At 41.7% G+C, this 23,023-nt stretch overlaps 1 protein-coding gene across 18 annotated transcripts in view; it reads right to left on the bottom strand.

Annotated features, from left to right (window-relative positions):
* RGS6 (regulator of G protein signaling 6) overlaps window positions 1–23,023 on the bottom strand; it is a 625,171-nt gene that overhangs the window by 272,059 nt on the left and 330,089 nt on the right. The window contains exons 1-2 of one of the 18 annotated variants that reach the window (XM_061429328.1): window positions 7,286–9,714; window positions 5,365–5,493 (exon numbers count right to left, since the gene is read on the bottom strand). The exons of the other annotated variants lie outside the window; for them this stretch is intronic. Coding sequence (XP_061285312.1) covers window positions 5,365–5,439 — 75 coding nt within the window. The 5' untranslated portion in view covers window positions 5,440–5,493; window positions 7,286–9,714. Of the gene's footprint in view, window positions 1–5,364; window positions 5,494–7,285; window positions 9,715–23,023 lie in introns of those variants that run through there. 18 annotated transcript variants of the gene reach the window in all.

The following is a 23,023-nucleotide window of genomic DNA, read 5'->3' as shown; positions in this document are numbered from 1 at the left end:
TGGTGACAAAAATGCCTTTTTTTTTTTTTTTTTGCTTATCTTAAGAATCCTTAATCTTGAAGAGATTCAAGTGTCAGGAATAGACTAACAACAGACGTCTTTCACTCTTTTTGCAGTATAAGTAATGAGTGTGTTTAGTTAGCCACAGGTTCCACGGAGCTGGAATGACACAAAATAAACTTGTGTCAAATAAACTTGCTGGCCCCTGAACTAACGAACTATCAGGAAAAAGAGCCTTCACTGAGCCTAGCTCAGCCTTGATACCGTTGAGCCCCAGATAGAAAGAACATATTCCTCAGCCTGGGAAGAAATCTAGAAATGCCTATGAGCTTCATTCTGAGCGATGAGATTAGAAAAGATATCCCTAAATTGTTTCCCAAAACCTGGACATCTCTTGAGAAAGTGATTAGAGAGGGAAACTTTCAACTCTTTTCATTTCAAACCAGTATTCCTTGAATCCTGCCCTAAGTACTGAAGATTTATGAGACAATCTAATTTGGAGAAAGCAGCACAATACTGAAGAAAATTGGATAACAAAAAAGGTAAGTGTGAAGATTAAAGGTGGCGGCCAAATATGCTATAGGAGGTGGGGACTAGGGTCTCTTCCTTTAAAGTTGGGAGTTGTAACTGCTTGGCTATTAGAATATAGCAGAAGTGACTCTGGGCCCAGGCTTAGAATACTTTAGCTTCCACTTCCTTTTTCTTCTTCCTTTTCTTGAAGTGATCCCATGGGTGGAATCAGCTGCCATACAATCAGTCTGAGACCACCAAGCGTAGGTGTAAGTGGTCTGGGGACATCCCAGCTGAGTACACCTTCCAGCCACTCCACCAAGGCACTGGGCATGTAAGTGAAGCTGCTTAGCCTCCTCCAGATCAGCCATCTGCCAACAAACCACTGAGTGACCTCGACTGGGGTCCACAAGGATGAAAGAAACTCCCAGCTGAGATCTGCCAGAACTCCTGATCCACAAACCCAGGAGACATGAGAAAACGTTTCCTGTTTTAAGCTACTAAACTTTGGGGGTAGTTACATAGCATAGATAAGCAGAACAGCAAATATGAACAGATGCACTCCCCTCTCCTTTCTCCTGCAAAAAGTGGCATGACTGAAATTCAGAGTGGGAAAAGATCAATATGGGTTGGAGTATTTAGGGAAAGCTATAGAAAGGGAAGAAACTGGGTTGAATCTGGAAGGAAAGCTTTGTACAGGCAGGTGGCTCCCAAGAAGTCTTCTCTGCCCTCTAGTACCCAGACCAGTAGCCAGCAGGAAATTCTCCATTTGAACCCCCAGGCCTGTGGCTGAACCAGGTGGCAGATTCCCCATGAAGTGGAGAGAAACACAGTGCCAATGGGCACAAACCCGAAATGTCACATTGCTGCCAAAGTTCCTTGGCATGCCAGCTTTCTGATGCCTCATTTACAATGCAAAGATGCTGAATCCTGTGTTACCACTCTAACCAACCACATTTGAAAAACCCACTAGTTTTATCAATCCTAGAGTGTTTTCCAGATCAGGATATTTCCTATGTACATAGCCAACCCCATACTCATCATATAGAGCATTTAAAAAGTCAGTTTTTACCATTCTAATGAGAGAGCTGCCCTAACGCCATTCGCTCACCTCAATGGCAGAGTATGTGTGATCATCTGGATTTACCAGAAAATGCTCTAAATCCTTCCTCTAGCTCCCTCCCGGCAGGCATCAGAGAGAAGTACAGCAAATTCACCCACAACATTTGCCAGGCACCAGAATGCAGCATTGAGAAGTTCTTGAAAACATGACATGTTGAAATACAGCAAAGACTCTTGGTGCTGACAGATGGGATAACGGAGGCATCATGATGGTAAATGGCTGACACAAGCTGGCAGGAACATTAGCAAACATTGGAATCAATTTTGCCCTCTGTCTCTCCCTGGGAGAGCCCAAGAGTTGTAAACTTAAAAAATTCTCTTGAACTTCTTGGTTCCAAATGGTAAAATAATTTATTTTTGGTTGCTTGAATTGCTTTCACTCCTGGTAAGAGTGTTCTCTAATTTCTGTGCTCAAAGACAAAAGCACACGGAAAATCCTCTTGTGAAAACCCCACAAGGGGTTTGAAATAGAAAGTTATGAACGAATTTCACGCTGACCTCAGTTCACTTGGTAATAACCATTTTTGGTGAGAATGCTTTCCTTCCCCTGGATGGTAAGTAGTACTTAAGAAAAAAATGAAAAAATGAAAAACTTTTAATTTCAAGTATCGTGCCTTTCTAACTATTTACCCACCAGGAACCTCTCAAAGTAAAGACATCAGCACAAAATTGTTTTTTCTTTATAGCTATCTACCCCCAACAGATACAAGTATAAACTCAAGACACTAGAAAGCACTACTTTATGTTCCTTAAATTCAAATGCTTCTTAAGTTTTAAATTTCATGGAGACCAGTCAGAGCTACTGAGATTCCAGCAGAGGTACTCACAAGCACTTACTACATACATGCAAACATAGGTCCAGAATCCTTGCCTACAAATCTGAAACATAAAGTGTTCCCTGAAAATAAATCTCTCATAACTTATTTAGTGGTCAAATCTGGCCTGAACTGATACCAGGCTGTTGCTGATCACGTTTCTTGGCCTCCTTCATCAACAGAAATTGATAAGAGGCCAGACAAGAAACTCAGGCGAAGTTTTATTGGGGCCCCTGCTGCAGCAGGAAGGAGTGAGAACTCCTTCCGCTCCAGTGAGTTGGCTCATATGTGGGTGAGGGTAGGGGCAGGTTCAGGGGTTGGACCAGAGGCTGGTTTAGGTGGTCTGCCCACCCCTTTGGTGGTGTTGAGAGCAGGGGACACGCACAGTACCCTACTTTTGCTCCTGACACCCTGTTTTTTACTCCCAGCTCTTCAGAAGTGGCAGTTAGGTTTTCGGTCTTTTTTCTATCTTGTTGATAATTTGCCCCAACTGTGCATACATACAGTTATTTTTAGTCCCTCATAAGTTCTTTGCATTTTCATTTGTCTGGGTGCAAGCACTGTAGCAAAGGGTCCCAGCCCACAGGTCCAAGCCTGTCTCAAGGCTACTGTAGACTTTTATTATTCCCACTTAGTGTCAACATTCACATGTTGCCCTGCAGAAATGTTAATGAGATGGAATCTGGGTACTACCCCAGATCCTGCTGGGAGTATCTATATATCTACAGTATATGTACCGTGTGACTTTTCTAAAATGAGAGCTCTGTCTGACCCCAAGAAGTTCAGATGTGGGATCAGGCATGTTCACCCACATGAGAGGGGCTACACCAGGTGTGCAGAAGGGAGCAGAGAGGTTGAGGCGAGAGAACAGAGATTCCGGCCATCCCAGCAGACAGCCTGCAGGTAGCAAAGACACAGGAGCCAAATCTGCTGAAGGATCTGTACAGAGACGTGTGCAAAGGTCAACATGATGCCAAGTGGCTTTCCAAAAGATTCTAACAACCTTAAAATAGAATCTCTTCAAATATGATAAAGATGAACTAATTGGAAACTTCCTTGAACTGGCAATTACAAAATTATACAAGTTAGAAAAGGAAGAATAAATTGTCTTATCTCAGAAATTTAGAAGGGCAAGACTGTGGCATGTCTTCCAATTGAATCTACCCTGAATCTTCTCTGTTTGAGAGCTGGGCCTTTCCCACCTGCGAGGGTCCAGGCCATCAGCAAGTATCCCTACCCCATGCAGGGGCAATTAGAACTGATCCTTGGGAGAGAGCATCCCTCCTTTTAAAGTTACAAACATTAAGGACTGGGTCAGCCTGAAGCTGCCCCAGGTCACCGATGCCACTCCAGAGAGAGCACCTACCTGAGGAGGAAGCCAACCCAGAGGAAAATAGGACTGGGGCAGAGAACAGACACTTAACGATGGAGCCCTGGATCCAGCTGTGGCTGACATATGTGACCTTTGGCCATATGCCAAAAATGACCAGTTTTTCTCTGACTAGTTTGAGCAGAGTTTCAGACACTTGTAAAAGAAAATTCCATAGGTAACTGGCCCTAGAAGTCTCCTAAATTTGAAATTAAAGAATCTGCTTTTTTAGAAACATTAATCTTAAGAAGAGAAAACTTTAAAAGAATCTCTCCCTCCTTCCCTGTTATGAACTGAATTATATTCTCCTCAAACTCCTATGCTAAAACCCTGAGCCTCAGTGTGGCTATATTTGGAGTTAGGTCTTTAGGAAGGTCAAAGTAACTAGTTTCCCAGGTGGCTCAGATGGTAAAGAATATGCCTGCAGTGCAGGAGATCCAGGTTCGATCCCTGGGTTGGGATGATCCCCTGGAGAAGGGAATGGCAACCCAATCCAGTATTCTTGCTTGGAGAATTCCATGGATAGATGAGCCTGGTGGGCTACATACAGTCCATGGGATCAGAGAGTCAGACACAAATGAGTGACTAACACTCTGACTTTGACGTTAGGGAGGTAATTAAGGTGAAATGAGGTCACAGGGTGGAGCCCTAATCCAACAGGACTGGCATTTTTACAATAAGAGGATGAGAGACCTGAGCTTCTGGCTTGTTCTCCATATCTCTCTTTATCTCTCTCTTTCCCTCTCCCTCTCTGGCTGCACAGACAAGAGGCCATGTGAGGACACAGCAAGAAAGTGACGATGTACAAGCCAGGAAGGGATGTCTCATCAGAAACCAACCTTGATGACACCTCCATCGTGAACCTCTAACCTCCAGAATTACATGAAAATTAATTTCTGTTATTTAAGCCACTTGGCCTGTGGTATTTTGTTATGGCAACTTAAGCCAGCTAATAAACTCCGTATGAAGTTTCAGAGGGGGCTTTGTCACATGGTAAGGATTATCCTTAGCCCTGAATTCTCTACTACCAAAAGGAAAAACCATGAGGTGGATAAACAGGAAACCAGAGTCTACCTCCCTTTAAACTGGAACTGCTGGAAGGTACTCATGAATTAACACAAAAAAAGGAAGCAATCCAAGATGGTTTATATTAATTTCTTCACAGTTTCTACAAAACATGAAATTACAATGATTTAATTATCCCATTTGAAATCACCGTGACTGAAGATCAAAATCAAAATAGTTGCTAACTATTATACATCATGACTCAGAAATGATGTCTAGAATAGATTCACCTTTGACACTAATTAAGCAAGTCAACCAATTCAACTGTAAGAGAAAATATTTTTAAGAAAAGCCTAGAAGATTATGATTCTGACTTTTTGGTTACAAGAATTTAATTTTGAATAAGAAACACTGCCACAAAAGCCGGTTATAAAGTTGGTGGGGAAGAGACATGGGAAGGTTCGTATTAGAATCCCATCAAATAATATGAGTTGCATAGTTTATGGCTTATGGACTGGTGGGAACTTGAGGATATGGTCTCACCTTTCTCTCATCACTGTCTTTGCATATTCTGTTGTATGTCGGGCTGGAGCTCCCTTCCCTGAGGCTGGAGAGCATTTCACAAAGATCTTGTAGGTTTTCAATCACTTTCACTTAAGAGAACAGCCTTATCTGTGGAAACCAAGACTCACTCATTTTTTTGAAGGTCTAGTGATCTCATATCCAAATTCAACCAATCCAAAGCTGCTCTCCTCCTGCCCCATCTCCACGGCCTGGAGTAGGGAGGGACCCATGGCCCTCCCTTTTAATCTGCCCTACTTCATTCACTGCTCCCTGCACCAACTTGCTGCTTGTAGCTCCTCAAGGGTCAACACAAGAGGAAGTGATGCAGAGGGGGCTGTGCAACTTTGGACACCAGTCTGTGCTGTTTGCAATTCTCCTCTGTCTACAAAGTTGTCTGTGTGAGGTGACAGTCACATATTGATACACTCAAGGGGTGTGTTTGTAGGTTCTTTGGAGGTGCCACATGGGACTTCCCCTGCCCAGTTCCCTAATGTGTTTGAAAAGCCACTTGACTGGCCTTTTGTGAACCCTCCCACCACACATACACACATAGACCTCCAGCCTCCTCATAGACTTTGCAGTCTGTGTCCCCTGCCTGGGTCAGCTCACTCCAAAGTCCACCTACTTGGCAAGGTCCAGCAACAAGTGCTCAAACTTTCAACCTTTCCTAGTGCTGCTTGACTCAAGAAGAATACACATCTTTCCCAACCAAATGGTGGAATCTGAGCTTTTCAGTGTTGACAACCCTCGGCTGGTCTCAGTTTCATAAGCTCCTTTAACCACTTCCCAGCTACCAAGTCCTGCATGTGGGAAGCAGGCCCCTGTCTCTTATTCACACATCCTCAAAGTCTTGACCGTGCTCCACCTGGATGAACCAGAGGCAGCTCAGCAGTCATCTGCCTGGGGAGAGAAAGGAAAGATCAACCTCTCACTGCTGCCGTGGCCCCAACCTCTAGATTGGAGGTCCTCTCCTTTGACTTGGGGTTCAGGGAGAGTCCTAGTCCTCCTCTCCTCTCTCCATGGCACTAAGCAGTGGAACGTCCCAGCACTCTTGATGAGGCCCGTGACTCTTTCCTGAGATGACTGTCTTTAATCTCCTTCTGGGTCACGAGTTGTCTCTAATGTGGGCTAGAACTTGGGGGCTGGGAGTCACTAGACTGATGCTGATATCTTCTATTAAAGACTCCGTAGCCATGTCTAACATTACATTTCAGAAACATTAGACAATTATCACTCATTTTCTACTTTGGATATTAATTCTTTCTGATAATTGGAAAAGTCCCATCAACATCCTGACTTCAAATTATGTTTCTGGAAAATTAGCAACTCAGTGCTAAGAGCACTACTTGACTCAATGAGTCTACAAGTCAGAAGTGAATCTTGACTTTAAATACCAACCTTACTAGGATTCAACTGTAAAAGTAATGACCATTACAATCATATAATAGAGTCTAACAATCATACTTTATACATGGAAAAGCATATTAAAACATGGCTTTGCTATAATACTATTTTCTGATTAAAATATATAGCTCTGGTCATTCACTCACGTTTGACTCTTTTTGACCCTATGGATTGCAGCCCCAAACTCCTCTGTACATGGGATTCTCTAGGCAAGAATATTTGTCATTTCTTCCTCTAGGGAATCTTCTCAAACCAGGGATTGAATCCACACCTCCTGTATCTCCTTGCACTGACAGGCAAATTCTTTACCATTGAGCCACAAGGGAAGCCCATTTTTTTAATATAAAAATTCTTAAAAAATATTTTTATTAAAAAGCAAATGGAACAGATACTCTGGGTAAACTATTTTCTAACAGCAGAATACTCTGGGAAATTCATGAATTTGTTGAATTCCATTAATTAGCTACTTCTCACTCATTCATTTAAGGACTCTAACCTTCAGTGGTGTGATTTTAATAATATTTTCCACTTCCATTGCAGTACACTGTTTTGTCATGTGCCAGCATTTTCCCATTCATTTTCTCAGTCAGTCCTCTCAGGAGAAAACACTACTGAACCTGCAAAAAGGATGTTATAAAGTAAGAGTCAGTAAAGCAGATTCCTAAGTAACCAAGCAGTTTTATAGGAGATGAGGCAGTAGGGAGTAGAAGGGACTGTGGTGCTCCTGAAATCACAAACCACATCAAAATAAAAAGCATCTTCTTCTCAGTGCCAACTATCTTTGACATGCAGCCATGATATTATCTGCTTATCTGATTTTTTAAAACAAGAAAACCTAAAAATTCATATATTGTGAAACTGACTTTTTTTTTAAGTGTTAGATTAAATTTTTTATTTTAAATTCTATTATTTCTCTATTAAATAGGTCATGAATATTTTATACAAAAAACAAACACAAATAGTATCACTAAAAGAAACCTAGAAATACTGTTTATTTATAGCATTGTTTTATGACATCAGAATTGCATTCTATGCATATGTATAAATAACAGAAGTTGGATCATTAAGTTTATAATCATATTTTCCAGTGAAAACTGTTAGGACAATTCTTTTTCAAGATCAACAAATACATACTGGTTTGGCAGAAAAAAACTGAATGAACTTTGTGGCTAATTCAATGTTTTATTCTTTTGGGCTTTATAATATGGCTAAACATGACACTCTTAAATATTCTTTTGTCATTGGGAATTTTTAGTTGTATTCCATTCTTTCACTGTTGTATTTCATTAGTTGTATTCCATTCTTTCACAAACATTGTTTATTTCCAGAATTTACTTCAATGTGTTTTTCGTGGTTTGATTGCAATGTCTAAGTATATGGATATTTTGACTGGTTTTTTAAGATATGGGATCAAGTTTTTCAGACGGCAAGCCAAAACAAACCCAAACTAACTACTACAAATGCTGACCTCTTTGGGCTGTCAGTCTGCAACCTCTCTCTGTAGCAGATACTGTTGGCTCCTTTATGCAGTGTCCCTGCTATGCAGATACTTGAGAGCAGTCTCCTTTAGTTAAGGTATTTGTAAGAAGAATATTTCTCCTAAATTTCTAGTGTGTTTTTGACCTTGTGGACATGGTGATGAAAGAAAATGATCAAGCTTCCATTTTCTCCTTGGCTGTCAGGACTCCCAGAAGCAAATTTATGGCCCACTCCTAGCAAGCATGTAGATCTGGACAGAAGGTACAACCTCTTGTTTTAAAAAAGTGTTAGTCACTCAATCATGTCCAACTCTTTCCCACCCCATGGACTGTAGCCCACCAGGCTCTTCTACCCATAGAATTCTCCAGGCAAGAATACTGAAGTGGGTTACTATGCCTTCCTCCAGGGGTGGGGGTCTTCCCAACCCAGGGATGGAATCCCGGTCTCCTGCATTGCAGGCAGATTCTTTACTGTCTGAGCCACCAGGCAACCTCTTGGCCCTGTATTATACTTTTTTCCCCCTTTTTCTTTCTCAGTTACTTCTAATTTATGTTATCTTGCTGTATTTTATGAAACCATATGGGTCTACTCTAAATCCTCTTTGGAAAGCAGGGTATAAATAATGTTCACAACAACCCCTGTGAAATAGATATTACAGGTTTCATTGATAAGTCAATAACCCAAAGCTCCACAAGGTTAACTGACTTGATAATTAACACATGAATCAGGAAGTACAACATTTTCATTCCAATCCCAAAGAAAGGCAATGCCAAAGAATGCTCAAACTACTGCACAATTGCACTCATCTCACACGCTAGTAAAGTACTGCTCAAAATTCTCCAAGCCAGGCTTCAGCAATACGTGAACCGTGAACTTCCAGATGTTCAAGCTGGTTTTAGAAAAGGCAGAGGAACCAGAGATCAAATTGCCAACGTCCGCTGGATCATCGAAAAAGCAAGAGAGTTCCAGAAAAACATCTATTTCTGCTTTATTGACTATGCCAAAGCCTTTGACTGTGTGGATCACAACAAACTGTGAAAAATTCTAAAAGAGATGGGAATACCAGACCACCTGACCTGCCTCTTGAGAAACCTATGAAGGTCAGGAAGCAACAGTTAGAACTGGACATGGAACAACAGACTGGTTCCAAATAGGAAAAGGAGTACGTCAAAGCTGTGTATTGTCACCATGCTTATTTAACTTATATGAATAAGTTAACTTATTTAACTTATATGCAGAGTACATCATGAGAAACGCTGGGCTGGAAGAAGCACAAGCTGGAATCAAGATTGCTGGGAGAAATATCAATAACCTCAGATATGCAGATGACACCACCCTTATGGCAGAAAGTGAAGAGCAACTAAAAAGCCTCTTGATGAAAGTGAAAATGGAGAATGAAAAAGTTGGCTTAAAGCTCAACATTCAGAAAACAAAGATCATGGCATCCGGTCCCATCACTTCATGGGAAATAGATGGGGAAACAGTGGAAACAGTGTCAGACTTTATTTTTGGGGGCTCCAAAATCACTGCAGATGGTGACTGCAGCCATGAAATTAAAAGACGCTTACTCCTTGGAAGAAAAGTTATGACCAACCTAGATAGCATATTCAAAAGCAGAGACATTACTTTGCCAACAAAGGTCCGTCTAGTCAAGGCTATGGTTTTTCCAGTAGTCATGTATGGATGTGAGAGTTAGACTGTGAAGAAAGCTGAGCACTGAAAAACTGATGCTTTTGAACTGTGGTGTTGGAGAAGACTCTTGAGAGTCCCTTGGACTGCAAGGAGATCCAACCAGTCCATTCTGAAGGAGATCAGCCCTGGGTGTTCTTTGGAAGGAATGATGCTAAAGCTGAAACTCCAGTACTTTGGCCACCTCATGCGAAGAGTTCTCACTGGAAAAGACTGATGCTGGGAGGGATTGGGGGCAGGAGGAGAAGGGGACGACAGAGGATGAGATGGCTGGATGGCATCACTGACTCGATGGACGTGAGTCTGAGTGAACTCCGGGAGTTGGTGATGGACAGGGAGGCCTGGCGTGCTGCGATTCCTGGGGTTGCAAAGAGTCGGACACGACTGAGTGACTGAACTGAACTGAACTGAACTGAACCTATGTCTTCTGGCTCCCAGTACTCTGTTGACTAGCAGTCAAGGATCTCAAACTTAGATGCAACCCAGACTTGGATACAGTAAGTTCCCTACATATGAACTTTCAAGTTGCAAACTCTGAAAAATGTGAATGTGCATTCCATCAAGTGTGAGTGACATGGCAACTTGCCTTCCACCTCCCACTGCAGACGATCCTTCAGCTCTACCATGTCCCACCTCCCCTCCCTCCTCCAGTCAGTAACTCTTTTTGCCTGTCCACTCAGTGCCAGCCCCTGTATGCCAGCTATTTTAATCTTACAGGACTACTGTACTGTAAGATTAAAAAATCCTTACTTTTTGTGTTTTTTTATATACTATTTCTATGAAAAGTATTATAAACCTCCTACAATACTACGGTACTATACAGCTGATTGTATTAGTTGAGTAGATAGGCTAACTTTTTGGACTTATGAATAAACTGAACTTACAAACGCACTCTCAGAACAGAATTCATTCACATGTAGGGGACTTACTGTACAGCAGGAGCTGGAGAGGGCCTCGCCCAGAGCCACTATACCATGAATGGGCATAGTTCCCTAGAACATAGGGCGATCACAATATAAACGGTATCCCCTGGAGTTGAGTGCAGTGTATACAGTACATTGTTTCTGAAGGCATTAAAACCTGCTGTGCTAACAACACATTAATGGGCTGAAATGGAACCCCAGTTTGAGAACTAGGCTATAGAATCTGGGCAAGTATAACAAGTGTACACTCTAGGATACAATTCAAGTGTGTCTTGTGAAGATAAAAGAGGTGTTTCCCATGGCTTGTCGTAGAGAGGCCCTCGCTGCAAAGCTGCTTCTCAAATCCAGCCCATGGGGCAGATTTAAGGGGGAGAGAACACAAAGAAGGCCTGAGGATTTTCCTATAACCAAATCCCCAGAGAGGGCTCCAAAATGAATCTGCCATGTACAAAACTCTGTTCTCTGCCTGGAATTGAATCACAGCATGGTTCCAAAGTATTTGGATTAAATTATAACTATATGAGCACAGGACATTCCTAGGTCTTAAGAAATTAGTTGTTCAGATTCAGTATTGTTCTTCTTCTTGGTTTCTTTTCTCATAAGGAATGTTTGGTGGTTAAACCTTGTAAGCAGTAGAACTGTTTATTCTAAGCACTTCATGCAACTCCAGTCTCTGTGGCTGGGTGACTATTAGGAGGGGGCTTGCAGGCTGGGCGTGGTGGGCTGCCCTTCTTGGGTCAGAGCTGTTTTAAAGACAGCCTGACCCTTCCCCTCTCTCGTCTAGGGTGGCCAGCCCTCAGGGCTCCTCAGCTGTTATCTTATTACTGAGCCTGCTTTAGTGTGGCATAAACATCTAAAGTACTTTAGGAGAATCTTCGGGTTCCATCGACCACGGTTCATGCTGGGTGATAATCTATGAGGGACATTACAACATCACTAAAATATAGTACAAACCAAATATATTTACAAATCAAAAATATAGTACCAGCTAATTCTGGTTTCCACAGCAACTTCTAACATCACTGGCAAAACTCCCACTGAAGTATAAAGCATCTTCTTTTGACTTTTTTAAAAAAGCACTCCTCTTGCTGGAGTCAACCCGTCTATATCGCATGTTTTGGGGGTACACATGTATATTACAGGGTAGTATTACTAGAGACCTTGCCCCAGCCTCACCATCAGTAAGTTGACAGCTACTTGTAGTCATCAGTTATGCTCAAATGAAACTTTGAAACTGAATAAAGCATAGGATAACACTGTAAGGGGAGAAACAAGCAGTTTATTTGACCATTGAAATTTTAAAACATTGAGTAAATGTCAAATAAAACGTATATTTCTGAAATTACAAAATACATCGCAAAGGAAAGCTGTAAGAAAAGGGGAAATACTATACTGACTTACAAGCCAGGTAAAAATTTACATATTTGAATAAAATTTTCTTTGTAGGTTATTAGTTCTATCCCTACTGAATGTGAACAACTCATTCTAGTTTGTAAGAAGTGGGAACAAAATGTGAAATGGAAATAAAAGTCTTCCAAATAAGTAAATGTTCTTTTATAGATAGTGTATGTTTCTCCAATGACTCAATGGGTTAAGAATCCACCTGCAATGCAGGAGACACAAGAGACAAGGGTTCGATTCCTGGGTCACGAAGATGCCCTGGAAGAGAAAATGACAAGCCACTCCAATACTCTTGTGTAAAAAATCCCACAGCTAGAGGAGCCTGGCAGGCTACCTTCCGTGGGGTCATAGAGTCAGACATGTCTGAGGGACTAAATCCACACACACAGATAGTGTATATATTAAAATCTTACTGTGAACATTCAGAAAGAAGTATGAAATTTTTAGTAATAAAAACCCAGTGTTTTTGATGCCTTCACTAAAAAGTATCAAGTGAAGAAAGAACGTTAGTTTCCCATTCATATCTTTCCTGGCAGTTACATGTCTCTGTCCATCTCTGGGAACCAATGAAGAAACAAAGTCAGAATCTCCATCTAAACAAACACAGACTTCAGTCTCATGTTTCACTAGTCTCATTTTTATTAGATGTAATAATACTTCAGTGGGTAGCATAATTGAGGCAGGCACAAGGCCCCCAGCATTTTAGTATCTGTCCAAGCTATATCATAGTTTCTCGGTGCTGTTTTAACCCAGTTTTGAGGCCTTGGCCAAAGGCTGGTCAATTTTACTTCATTTGTAGTTAATTAAGTCCACACTCCCAACTACATCCCATAACATATTTCATATGCCAGGCCACTGTGCCCCCATCCTAACCACCCTGGGGCCAGGACCCAGACAACCAGAGTCAGCCCCTTTGCTCTATAGTCTGCCGAAATTATTCAAGTTAGCCACTCCTAAACCTGCAGCTCCGGAGAAGGCAATGGCACCCCACTCCAGTACTCTTGCCTGGAAAATCCCATGGACGGAGGAGCCTGGTGGGCTGCAGTCCATGGGGTCACTAGGAGTTGGACACTACTGAACGACTTCACTTTCACTTTTCACTTTCATGCACTGGAGAAGGAAATGGCAACCCACTCCAGTGTTCCTGCCTGGAGAATCCCAGGGACGGGGGATCCTGGTGGGCTGCTGTCTATGGGGTCGCACAGAGTCGGACATGACTGAAGCGACTTAGCAGCAGCAGCAGCAAACCTACAGCTCTGCCTCATCCTTTCCGTCCTGTGGAAACCACACGATAAATGGACTTGACCACTGTCTTTCCCACCCTCCTGCCTGGTGACCCACCCTGCTGCTTCCCCAGAGTGACCCTACGTGATGTGCCTCCGCTCACAGGGGACTGTAAGTGACAAGACTATAAGGCTCTTTTTGGTTTCTCTTTCTTGAGCTACATCTGGCCTCACCATAATTCATCCAAGGCAATATGATCATAACCCTAGCCTATTACCTTTCATTTTAAACAAAAACTCTAAGACTAATTGTGGGAGATGCTATAGGGAATGTCTGGAAAGCATAAGCCATCATCATGGCCCAGTTGCGCCGAACCCACCAGGACCGGATGTTCTCTGGGCAACAATGGGATTCTGCCTTTTGTTTTGTGGCTCCATCCAGAAGGTGTAGTTTGAGACACAGACACTGTAGTTTGCTTCTCTCTGATTTGTTTTCCCTTGAGCATAAAGAAGGGAGACAGAAATCCCCTTGTGAATTGGGAGTTTTCCAGAAATAACAGTTGAGATCACAGAGTTAAGTGCAGATGGGTTTCTGGCAAGCTTAAGCTGGACAACATGTTACACAGAGAAGCAACTAGGCAGACCTCGGAGAGGAACGGGAGCTGTGAAAAGGAGAGCTCTGTTTATGCCCAGCTGAGAAGCAGATAGAGCTCGGACATGGAAAGAGGATAAGAAAAAGGAGGCCACAGGTCTAAGCAGACCCTCACACAGTAGACCTGGATCAGACAGTAGGGAATAAGGGCTGCTCCCGGTCATGTAATGTGATGACTTCAGTGAACTCACATTTTCATCACCAAGCATGAGTTTGATAATTAACCATTACACACCAGGGAAATATGGATATTATGGCAGTCTGATTTGAGTTTTTTCAAAGACCCCAGCCTAGGGAACCAAACTGCTAACAGATTTCATCTGCCACAAATTTAAAAGTTATTTCAGATGATTTCACACTTTTGAAAATATTTAAGAACTCATTCAGTTAATTTATCTATTTACAAAGATTTGAAATTGTATTGATTCATTGGAATAATCCATCCTACACATTGCTATCATAATCAAAACATCATCTAAGTAAATTCTACCATTATGAAAAAAGTGAAAGTGAAAGTAAAAGTCACCCAGTCATGTCCAACTTTTTGTGACTCCATGGAATAGTCCGTGGAATTCTCCAGGTCAGAACACTGGACTGGGTAGCCGTTCCTTTCTCCAAGAGATCTTCCCAACCCAGGGATTGAACCTGTGTCTCCCACATTGCAGGTGGATTCTTTACCAGCTGAGCCATGGGAAAGAAGCAATAACTTAGAGCATCACATGGGGTCTACTGGGATGGTAGGAGAAGGGAATGGAAGGGAAGGGAATAGAAGTTCCCTAAAATGTCAGGCCAGACAGACCTACAGCAGGGAAGATAAGCAATTATGCTGTGGTAACAAACATTCCACAAATCATAGTGATTTAAAACAATGAGGTTTATTTTTAGTTATACTACATATCCAATGGGGTTGGCCAGTGCTCAGCTTTCTGATATTGTCTACCAAGATGCAAGCTGACAGAGCACCCATCACATGCACCAGATCTTCAAATGACTTGTATTCAACCAGCCTCAGCTAGTGTACACCCAATTTCATTGGTCACATCCAACTTTGAAGAGATAAGAAAATACAAAGCTACAGTAGGGGTTTGCGAACAATAGCTCACTGGCCAGCCAACTATGCTGGTGTGTGTGCGTTAGTGATTTAGTCGTGTGCGACTCTTTGTGACCCCATAGATTGTAGCCCATCAGGCTCCTCTGTCCATGGAATTTTCCCACAAGAATACTGGAGTGGGTTGCTATTTCCTTCCTCAGAGGATTTTCCCAACCCAGGGATTAAACCCGGGTCTCCTGCATTGCAGGCAGATTCTTTACTGACTGTGCCACAATAAACTTTTTTAGAACATAGCCATATCCATTTGTTTACATACAGTCTGTAGCTATATTGGCCATAGCGCTGAGTAGCTGTGACACAGACTGTATATGACCCACCAGCCTAAAGTATTTACTATCTGGTCCTTTAAGAAAAAGTTTGCAGATCTCTGACCTACTGTGCTAGTTGGCTTTCACTAGGTTATGCTGCAATAACAAACTACCTTCCAAATCACAGGGGCTTACAAAAACAAAGGTTTCTTTCTCACTTTCATTACATATCAGTTGTGAGAAGGCTGTGGCTCTGATTTGGGCCTTTTGCATGGACTGATGAAGTATTCCCTATTAGAATATACCATGCTTGTGGCAGAGAGAAAAGAGCATGGCTGAATCTCACAATGGCTCTTAAAGTTTAACCATGAATGTACACAGTTACATCACTTCTGCCCACGTTTTATTGGCCAGTGAAAATCACATGGCCCAGCCTGACATCATTGGAGAGAGAACTGAACTCTCCACCACAGGAGGCTCTGTGAGTTACCTGATTATGTGCAGGGATGTGTGATACTCACACAGAGAAAGAACAGTAAGTGGGAGCAATTATACAACTGATCAGCTGAGCAGTTCTGGGGGGAACAGAACCAATGGATCTCAAGAAATCCTGGTGTGCAAGTGTCAGCTCAGCACTATGAAAAAATTCTTAAAAGACCATGGATCTAGTATAAGTCTCTCTCTGAACCTCAGAGTCCTTCTCTATAAAATGAGGTAATCAAATTTCATCACCATTTTCAACCTTTTCATATTGACACATTTTGAACATCAATTCCTTCCCCCACCATGACAACCACTTTGAGTCACTATAGACTGAGAAAATGTCTTTGGCTAAAACCATAACATTCATCAACTGCAAGTCACTGTTTACTGTATCTAAAGGTAATCTTGAGACAATTATGAATGACAGGACTTCTCCTCTGGGATTGCTAATTAACACTTGAAAAGATTTGTACAGGCTAATAGGGAGATGGGAGCAGACAGGATGGCTTTAAAGGCAGTTTTTCTAGAATTACAGATGCCTAAATTTATACCACAGATCGTTATAAAGGGACTGGCGCTAAATTCACTAGATGGCAATCATCCATTAATCTGTGTGTCTCTGTGGCTTGAGGCTGTCTTGTTCAATACTGTATTCTAGGAACTTAGTACACAGTTGATGCTCATTAAATATTTCTGGACTAATTAATAAAAGGAATCATGTGTTCTATAATGTTTTAAAATAAATTTTATCTTTTCTGACAATTAAGTCCATGCATACGTTTTAAAAAAGAATGGTTAACATAAGTGTAAGTGAATCACATTACATGGTTGGTTTATTGATGTTTGGATAGATTTTCATTACTTACAACTCACAGCCCTCAGGGATCTCTGGCCATGAGTCAGGATTACTGCACCAAAGAAACAGGGAAATCAGTCCTATAGTGCAAAAACTAGTCTAACACATTCCTTCTAATTTAGTTCAGAGTCTTTATTCCAACAGTATTGCTCACACAGGGAGTAAGCTATAATTGAGGAATTAAAAATATTATCCCCGCCTTCAACAAGTTTCTCACTAAGGTTAGCAATCAATTTATAAGGTTGTAAAAAACTTATGAGTAAACAAGACTTGAGTTCAAATCTCCAGGTGGGTCCCTGCTCTGAATAAAGTTTAAATGAATAAATGATTGAATCTATATACTTAAAAACTATGTGCTTTGTTTGGTTGTCTGATCAGATATTTAACTGTGTCATTGTCTATTCTTAATCCTCACTATGCATCAAAATCACCTCACCAAAACTTTAAAAATATAGGAGAGGTGCCTGGTCCATACTGGATTATAATTCAATTGCTCAGATTGTGAGAGGGGGATGAAAAAGGCAAACAACGTCAGGACAACGTTGTGAAAATCGTTTGATCTCATAGAACCTCTGGAAAGGTCTCTGGGACTCCTGGGGGTCTCTGGATCATACTTTGAGAACTGCTGGCCTAAGACAGGGATACATATAAAGATGGCTTTCATGGATATAGAGTCTGCTAGCATCTCTTCACTGAGTACCTCTACAGTGTTATAAAAATACCTATCTTGGAGGTAAAGCCAGAAATTAACTGTTGCTATTGACTTTCCTTCTGTCTCCTCATGTGCCTTTAGAATGAATACCTGAAGCAAGCTATGCTTCCATGAAGATAAGTGGTTGCATTTGGTTACCCAGATCAAGGTTTCAAAAAAATGTGATAAAAAAAAATGATATAAAGTCATGAGAGACAGTGAAGTCTTTAAGAGTGGAGGAGTTGTTTTGGAAGGATTTGAGTTAGTGCTACAGAGCAGATATCTTAATCAATCAGATATTTCCATGAGGTGTGTTGTGTGTGTGTGTGTGTGTGTATGCACACATGTGTGCATGCTCTGTCATGGCCGCCTCTTTGGGTGTGATAAGTGGAACATAAGAGAGGAAACAGGAGGCCTAACTCAGGCTTTCAGGGCATTGATAATTTATTTTAGAAAAAAAAATCTTAGAAACAAGTCTAAGTTGGCAAACAACTACATGTTACATCTTGTGGGAAACTATGACATGTTAGAAGAATTCAGAGAAGAAAGAAAGGAGGAAGAATAATTGGGCAAGTCTTCACAGAAGAAATAAAGCTTTGCTAGGTATTTACAGAGGCATGAAAATGGGGAGGGGAAGGCATGAGGTCAGGGGGACAGAGGCATGACCATCTCCAGAGTGGGTCTGAAGACCTCCTTCCTCGACAGAACACGATTATGTTCAGAAATGATCTTACAATAAAATGAGTAATAATAAAGACCAAAAAAGAAATGTAAACATAAAAAATTGTCTTTTATTAAGTTTTGTATATATAATGAGGCCCATAATTATTACAAGACAAAAAAGAAGGAAAGGTCATGGATTAATATTTTAATTAAAGTATTTCTTCAAAAGGCACAGAAAAGAAGCACTTTGAAAGGAGTCAGCTCCACAAGGGTTAGAGAAAGATTCGTACATAAAGTTGCAGTAAGCCCAACCTTGTTTCTGTGCCTGTACCGTTCTTGTGTTAGCCTTCCTCATTTTGAATTTACAGTGCCCTTGAAACACAGAAGTATGTCGTGTTCCAGGGCTTAGAGACACAGACTGTGCTGGAAGCAAACTCAATTGATTCCAATCCTTATAAACTTACACTTTGTATTTGTCAAGATTCTCCAGGGAAACAGAACCAATAGGAGATTATTGAAAGTGAAAGTCGCTCAGTCGTGTCCAACTCTTTGCGACCCTGTGGACTACACAGTCCATGGGATTCTCCAGGCCAGAATGAATACTGGAGTGGGTAGCCATTCCCTTCTACAGGGGATCTTCCCAACCCAGGGATCAAACCCAGGTCTCCCACACTGCAGGCGAATTCTTTACCAGCTGAGCCACCAGGGAAGCCCAAGAATACTGGAGTGGGAAGCCTATCCCTTCTTCAGTGGCTCTTCCTGACCCAGGAATCAAACCAGGGTCTCCTGCATTGAAGGTGAGTTCTTTACGAGCTGGGCTACTAGGGAAGCCTGATTGAAATTATGGAGGCTGGGAAGGCCCATGATCTGCCATCTGCAAGCTAGAGACCCAGAAGTGCCAGTGGCTAATTTAAACCAAGTCCAAAGGCATGAGAACCAGGAGAGCTGATGACATAAATCCTAATCCAAGGGGAGTAGACAATGAGATGAGATGTTCCAGCTCAAGCTGAGGCAGAGACAAGGGTTGAATTCCTCGTTCTCTGCCTTTTGTTCCACTCAGGCCTTCATTGGATCAGATAATGCCTGCCTACACTGAAGAGGGTGATCTATTTTACTCAGTCCACTGATTTAAATACTAATATCACCCAGAAACACCCTCACATAGACATACCCAGAAATAATATTTAATTTGGGCACTTCATGGCCAGTCAAGCTGACACATAAAATTAACCAACACACACTTGATTATGTATAGCTGAGTCTGAATGTGTAGGGAGTCATATGACAAAATGGAGTTCCACAAATTAAATTCCAAGTATAAGACAATATTTATGAAAGAATAAGTCATAAATATGCTATTTTATTAAGACTCAACAGTCATTGCAGCCATTGTTTAGAACTTAGATAACAGAAGAATTTCTAGAGACTATATTCCATTTAAAGTTATTATAAAGTATAATGAATAGAAATAACAAATCACTATGTTGTACTCCTGAAAACAATATAATATTGTAAATCAACCATATTTCAATACAAAAAGTTTTTAATTAAAAAAACAGTTTTCTAGGGAGGAATATTACATTCATTTAGAATTGTTTAGAACATGGAGGAAACAAAATACAGATCAACTTTTAGTCAGTTTCATTAATGTTTTTAAAACTTCCACAGACAATGCACTCCTTATTTACTGCATCTGAGGCCAGGTGCACTTGTGGCCTCACTCAGGTTTACCACCAGAGGAGTGAACATCGAAGGGGAGAGTAGGAATGTGGGGTACAGGATGGGAAAATCCTGCTCTAGGCCCCACAAGAGCTCCCCCCATCTTTTTTCCCTTCAGTTCCTTCATGACTGTAACTGGCTTTCTGGTGGGAGGAAAGGAACCAGTGGCTTTCGTGTGGGGACTGACTGTTCTTGGGGCAACTTCCCAGTGGAGGCTCAAGAGACAACAACTATTCAGTCTGGGACAAAAGTCATTAATAAGCCCTCCAGAAGAATTCCCAGCTGCTACCCCATGCTTTTGTTTATTATTTGTCTACATTTTAAATTTTGGATATTTTCTGTATCAGCCTTTTATTACTTTCCTCAAGCGTCAATCCTACCTACCTCTCTCTAAGCAAACAACCCATGCTTACTTCCCGAGCAAACGGCTACAAGGGGGATAAGCGCTCCCAAGCTTTATGGTCCTGTCCATTCCTTGTCCTGTGCTTCCCAGTTTTCCCTCAAGGAGAAGGGGATTGGCTGTGAAACCAAGCAGGACCCTTCTGGTTACAAAAGCCTCTCCATGTCCCCCATTTATTGTTTGCAGAAAAAGGATTTTCTCCCAGGTCTCCCCTGAGTTCCCAAGAGCAGACTCGAACAGATATAGTTAGGGAAGAGAGGGAATTCAGAAATAAAGGAAAAGCAATCAGGCAAGAAAAGTGATGATAGCTTAAACTATAGTTCAATGATAAAACAGAGTCCTAGTTCTTAATCAAGGGATAGATATAACAATCTGATGCATATCCTTGAGTTGTTCTGCAGAAAGTAAGACCCCCCACCCTGCCCCAATCAGAGAGATGATGGTGACTACATGCTCACCATAAGTATATACACCCAAGACTAGTTGGAACGAGAAGGGTGATGATTAAGATTTCAGAAACATCACCATGTTACCTCACCACCAACCAATCAGAAGAAAGATCATGAGCTGCAAACCTTACCCCAAGGTTGCCTTCAAAAACTGAGAAATGGAGTTTTGTATGCCATATGAGTAAACAAGGATGTCACAGTCATCAGTGATTGGACCCTCAACAAGAGCTGGTGAGCCCTAAGGGCACACAGGAAGGAGAAGAACACCTGCCATCTGGCAGCCATCAGACTGCAGCCACTCCCTATGGTGAGCCCCAGTGGAGCTCAGGATATGAACAACACAGGACACTGGCCCAGATAGCTGAGATGCTTATGAAAGCAATGATATCAGTGAGCCCAGGCTCTTACACTCTCTCATACAAAGAAAAGCACTAAATTCCTTAACTTGGGATATCTGGCTTCCTTCATTTAAGATAATCTTTTGATGTTCAGGCTACAAAACTTCTATATAACCTGGCTCTTCCCCTTGCCCTCTCAGAACAGCTCTCTCAGAGTGACTTGAGATGCTGTCTCTCAGGCTTGAAGTCCTAAAAATTCCCACTCTCAACTTTTGGGTTGTGACTATTTATTAAATCAACAAAACACCTTCCTTGAAAGCCATCAGGGAGTTTGGGTCTTTTGAGCATGAGTTGCCCATTTTCTTTGCTTGGTATCCTGCAAATAGACAGCAAATTTCCTTTTACCACAATACGGTGTCAGTAAATTAGATTGGCTTTGCTATGCTGCGGGTGAATGGACCCAAGTTCATTCAGTTTGGTTACAGTCAGATGTGATTTCTTAGTGTCATCCCTTGATGACCTTTCTTGTCTGGTGTTTCAGCTCTGTTGTGTTCCCTGGGCTATTAAGCCATCAATATCTCTTAGGGAATTAATAGGGTCTTCAGAGTCTCAGGTTGGCTCCCCATGTTTAACTGCTCCTAGGATAGACTGTGGGGATTTTTCTATTAACTTGCTAAATATATCTGCTGTTTATATCTTCTACATATAATTAGAGTCACTAGTTCAGACCAACAAAAATATTGAATAAAATTCAAAGTAAAGCTCTAACAAACCTTTGGAGAGCAACATTTCTAGTCCCTGAGCTCCCAGGCTGTTATTTCTCTAGCAGAGTAAATGGCATTCCTTTTATAGCTTCCTCATCGCTCTAGAAACTTAAAAGTCCCTTTGTCCTAGGCTGAATAGCTGAATTAGTGACACTAGATACCAGGGTTATGAAGGTAGAGACAAAAAGGTGTTTTTCCTAGAGGAAATGCTTAAATACCACCCCTCCCCTTCAATAAAATAAAAGGCAACCAGGTGGTTCATTGTAAACAATGTATTTAGCCTTCATATGAAATCTAAAAAAGGGGAAGGAGTTTATCTGCCTCCAACGCAAGTGATTTATGCCTTTAGGACTTGCAAAAGGATCTGGGAAGAGTTGGAAGGCAATGAATCTACGTGGCAAGCATGCAGTGAAGAGCCCAAAATGATCCACATGTATAGTGTATAACATTGAAGGGGAGCACAATTTGTCACCCCAAAATATGCCACTTTGGCATGAAGATTATTTTGAGCTAAAGGCAATCAAATTCTAGCAGATTCAGGGAAAGCTCTTCACCTCCCCTCAACTGCCTACATTTACATTGGATGGGGCCCTATACCAGGAAAAGAGCTATAATCAGAGATACCTTTCTAACCTAAGAAATTTCTGTAGCAGGGCAGCCCTTGTTTTCCAAACAGTGCCTCTGCCATCCTGTGAACTGCCTTCCATCCCTTTGTACCTCAGACTCCTACCCCTTTCCTTAGCTCAGGATGTTATTTAAGCCTCAATTACCTGTCTGTCCTTTGGGTCTTATACTTTCACAGGGCTCTTGGGCATACAAATATCTATTTTTCTCTGGTTAATCTATCTACATCAGTGTAATTATTAGACCAGCCAAAGAACCTTGAAGAAGGGAACATTTTTACATCCCTTCTACGTTATGAATAACTAGGTTTGTTTTGAGGTATGAACCCCTTTTATTACTTGTTTAGCCTTCTGATTATGTCTCTCATGCCACAGAGCTGCTGTGTGATAATGCGTGTGTGTGTGTATGCTCAGTCGTTCAGTTGTGTCCAACTCTGCCACCTGCAGCCTGCCAGGCTCCTCTGTCCAAGGGATTCCCCAGGCCAAGAATACTGGAGTGGGCTGCCATTCCTCTCCAGGAGA

This window comes from Bos javanicus, chromosome 10, assembly GCF_032452875.1.
Source record: "Bos javanicus breed banteng chromosome 10, ARS-OSU_banteng_1.0, whole genome shotgun sequence".
Classification (NCBI taxonomy): domain Eukaryota; kingdom Metazoa; phylum Chordata; class Mammalia; order Artiodactyla; family Bovidae; genus Bos; species Bos javanicus.
The sequence above is the reverse complement of the archived record's forward strand: the minus strand, read 5'-3'. Positions and strand labels throughout refer to the sequence as shown.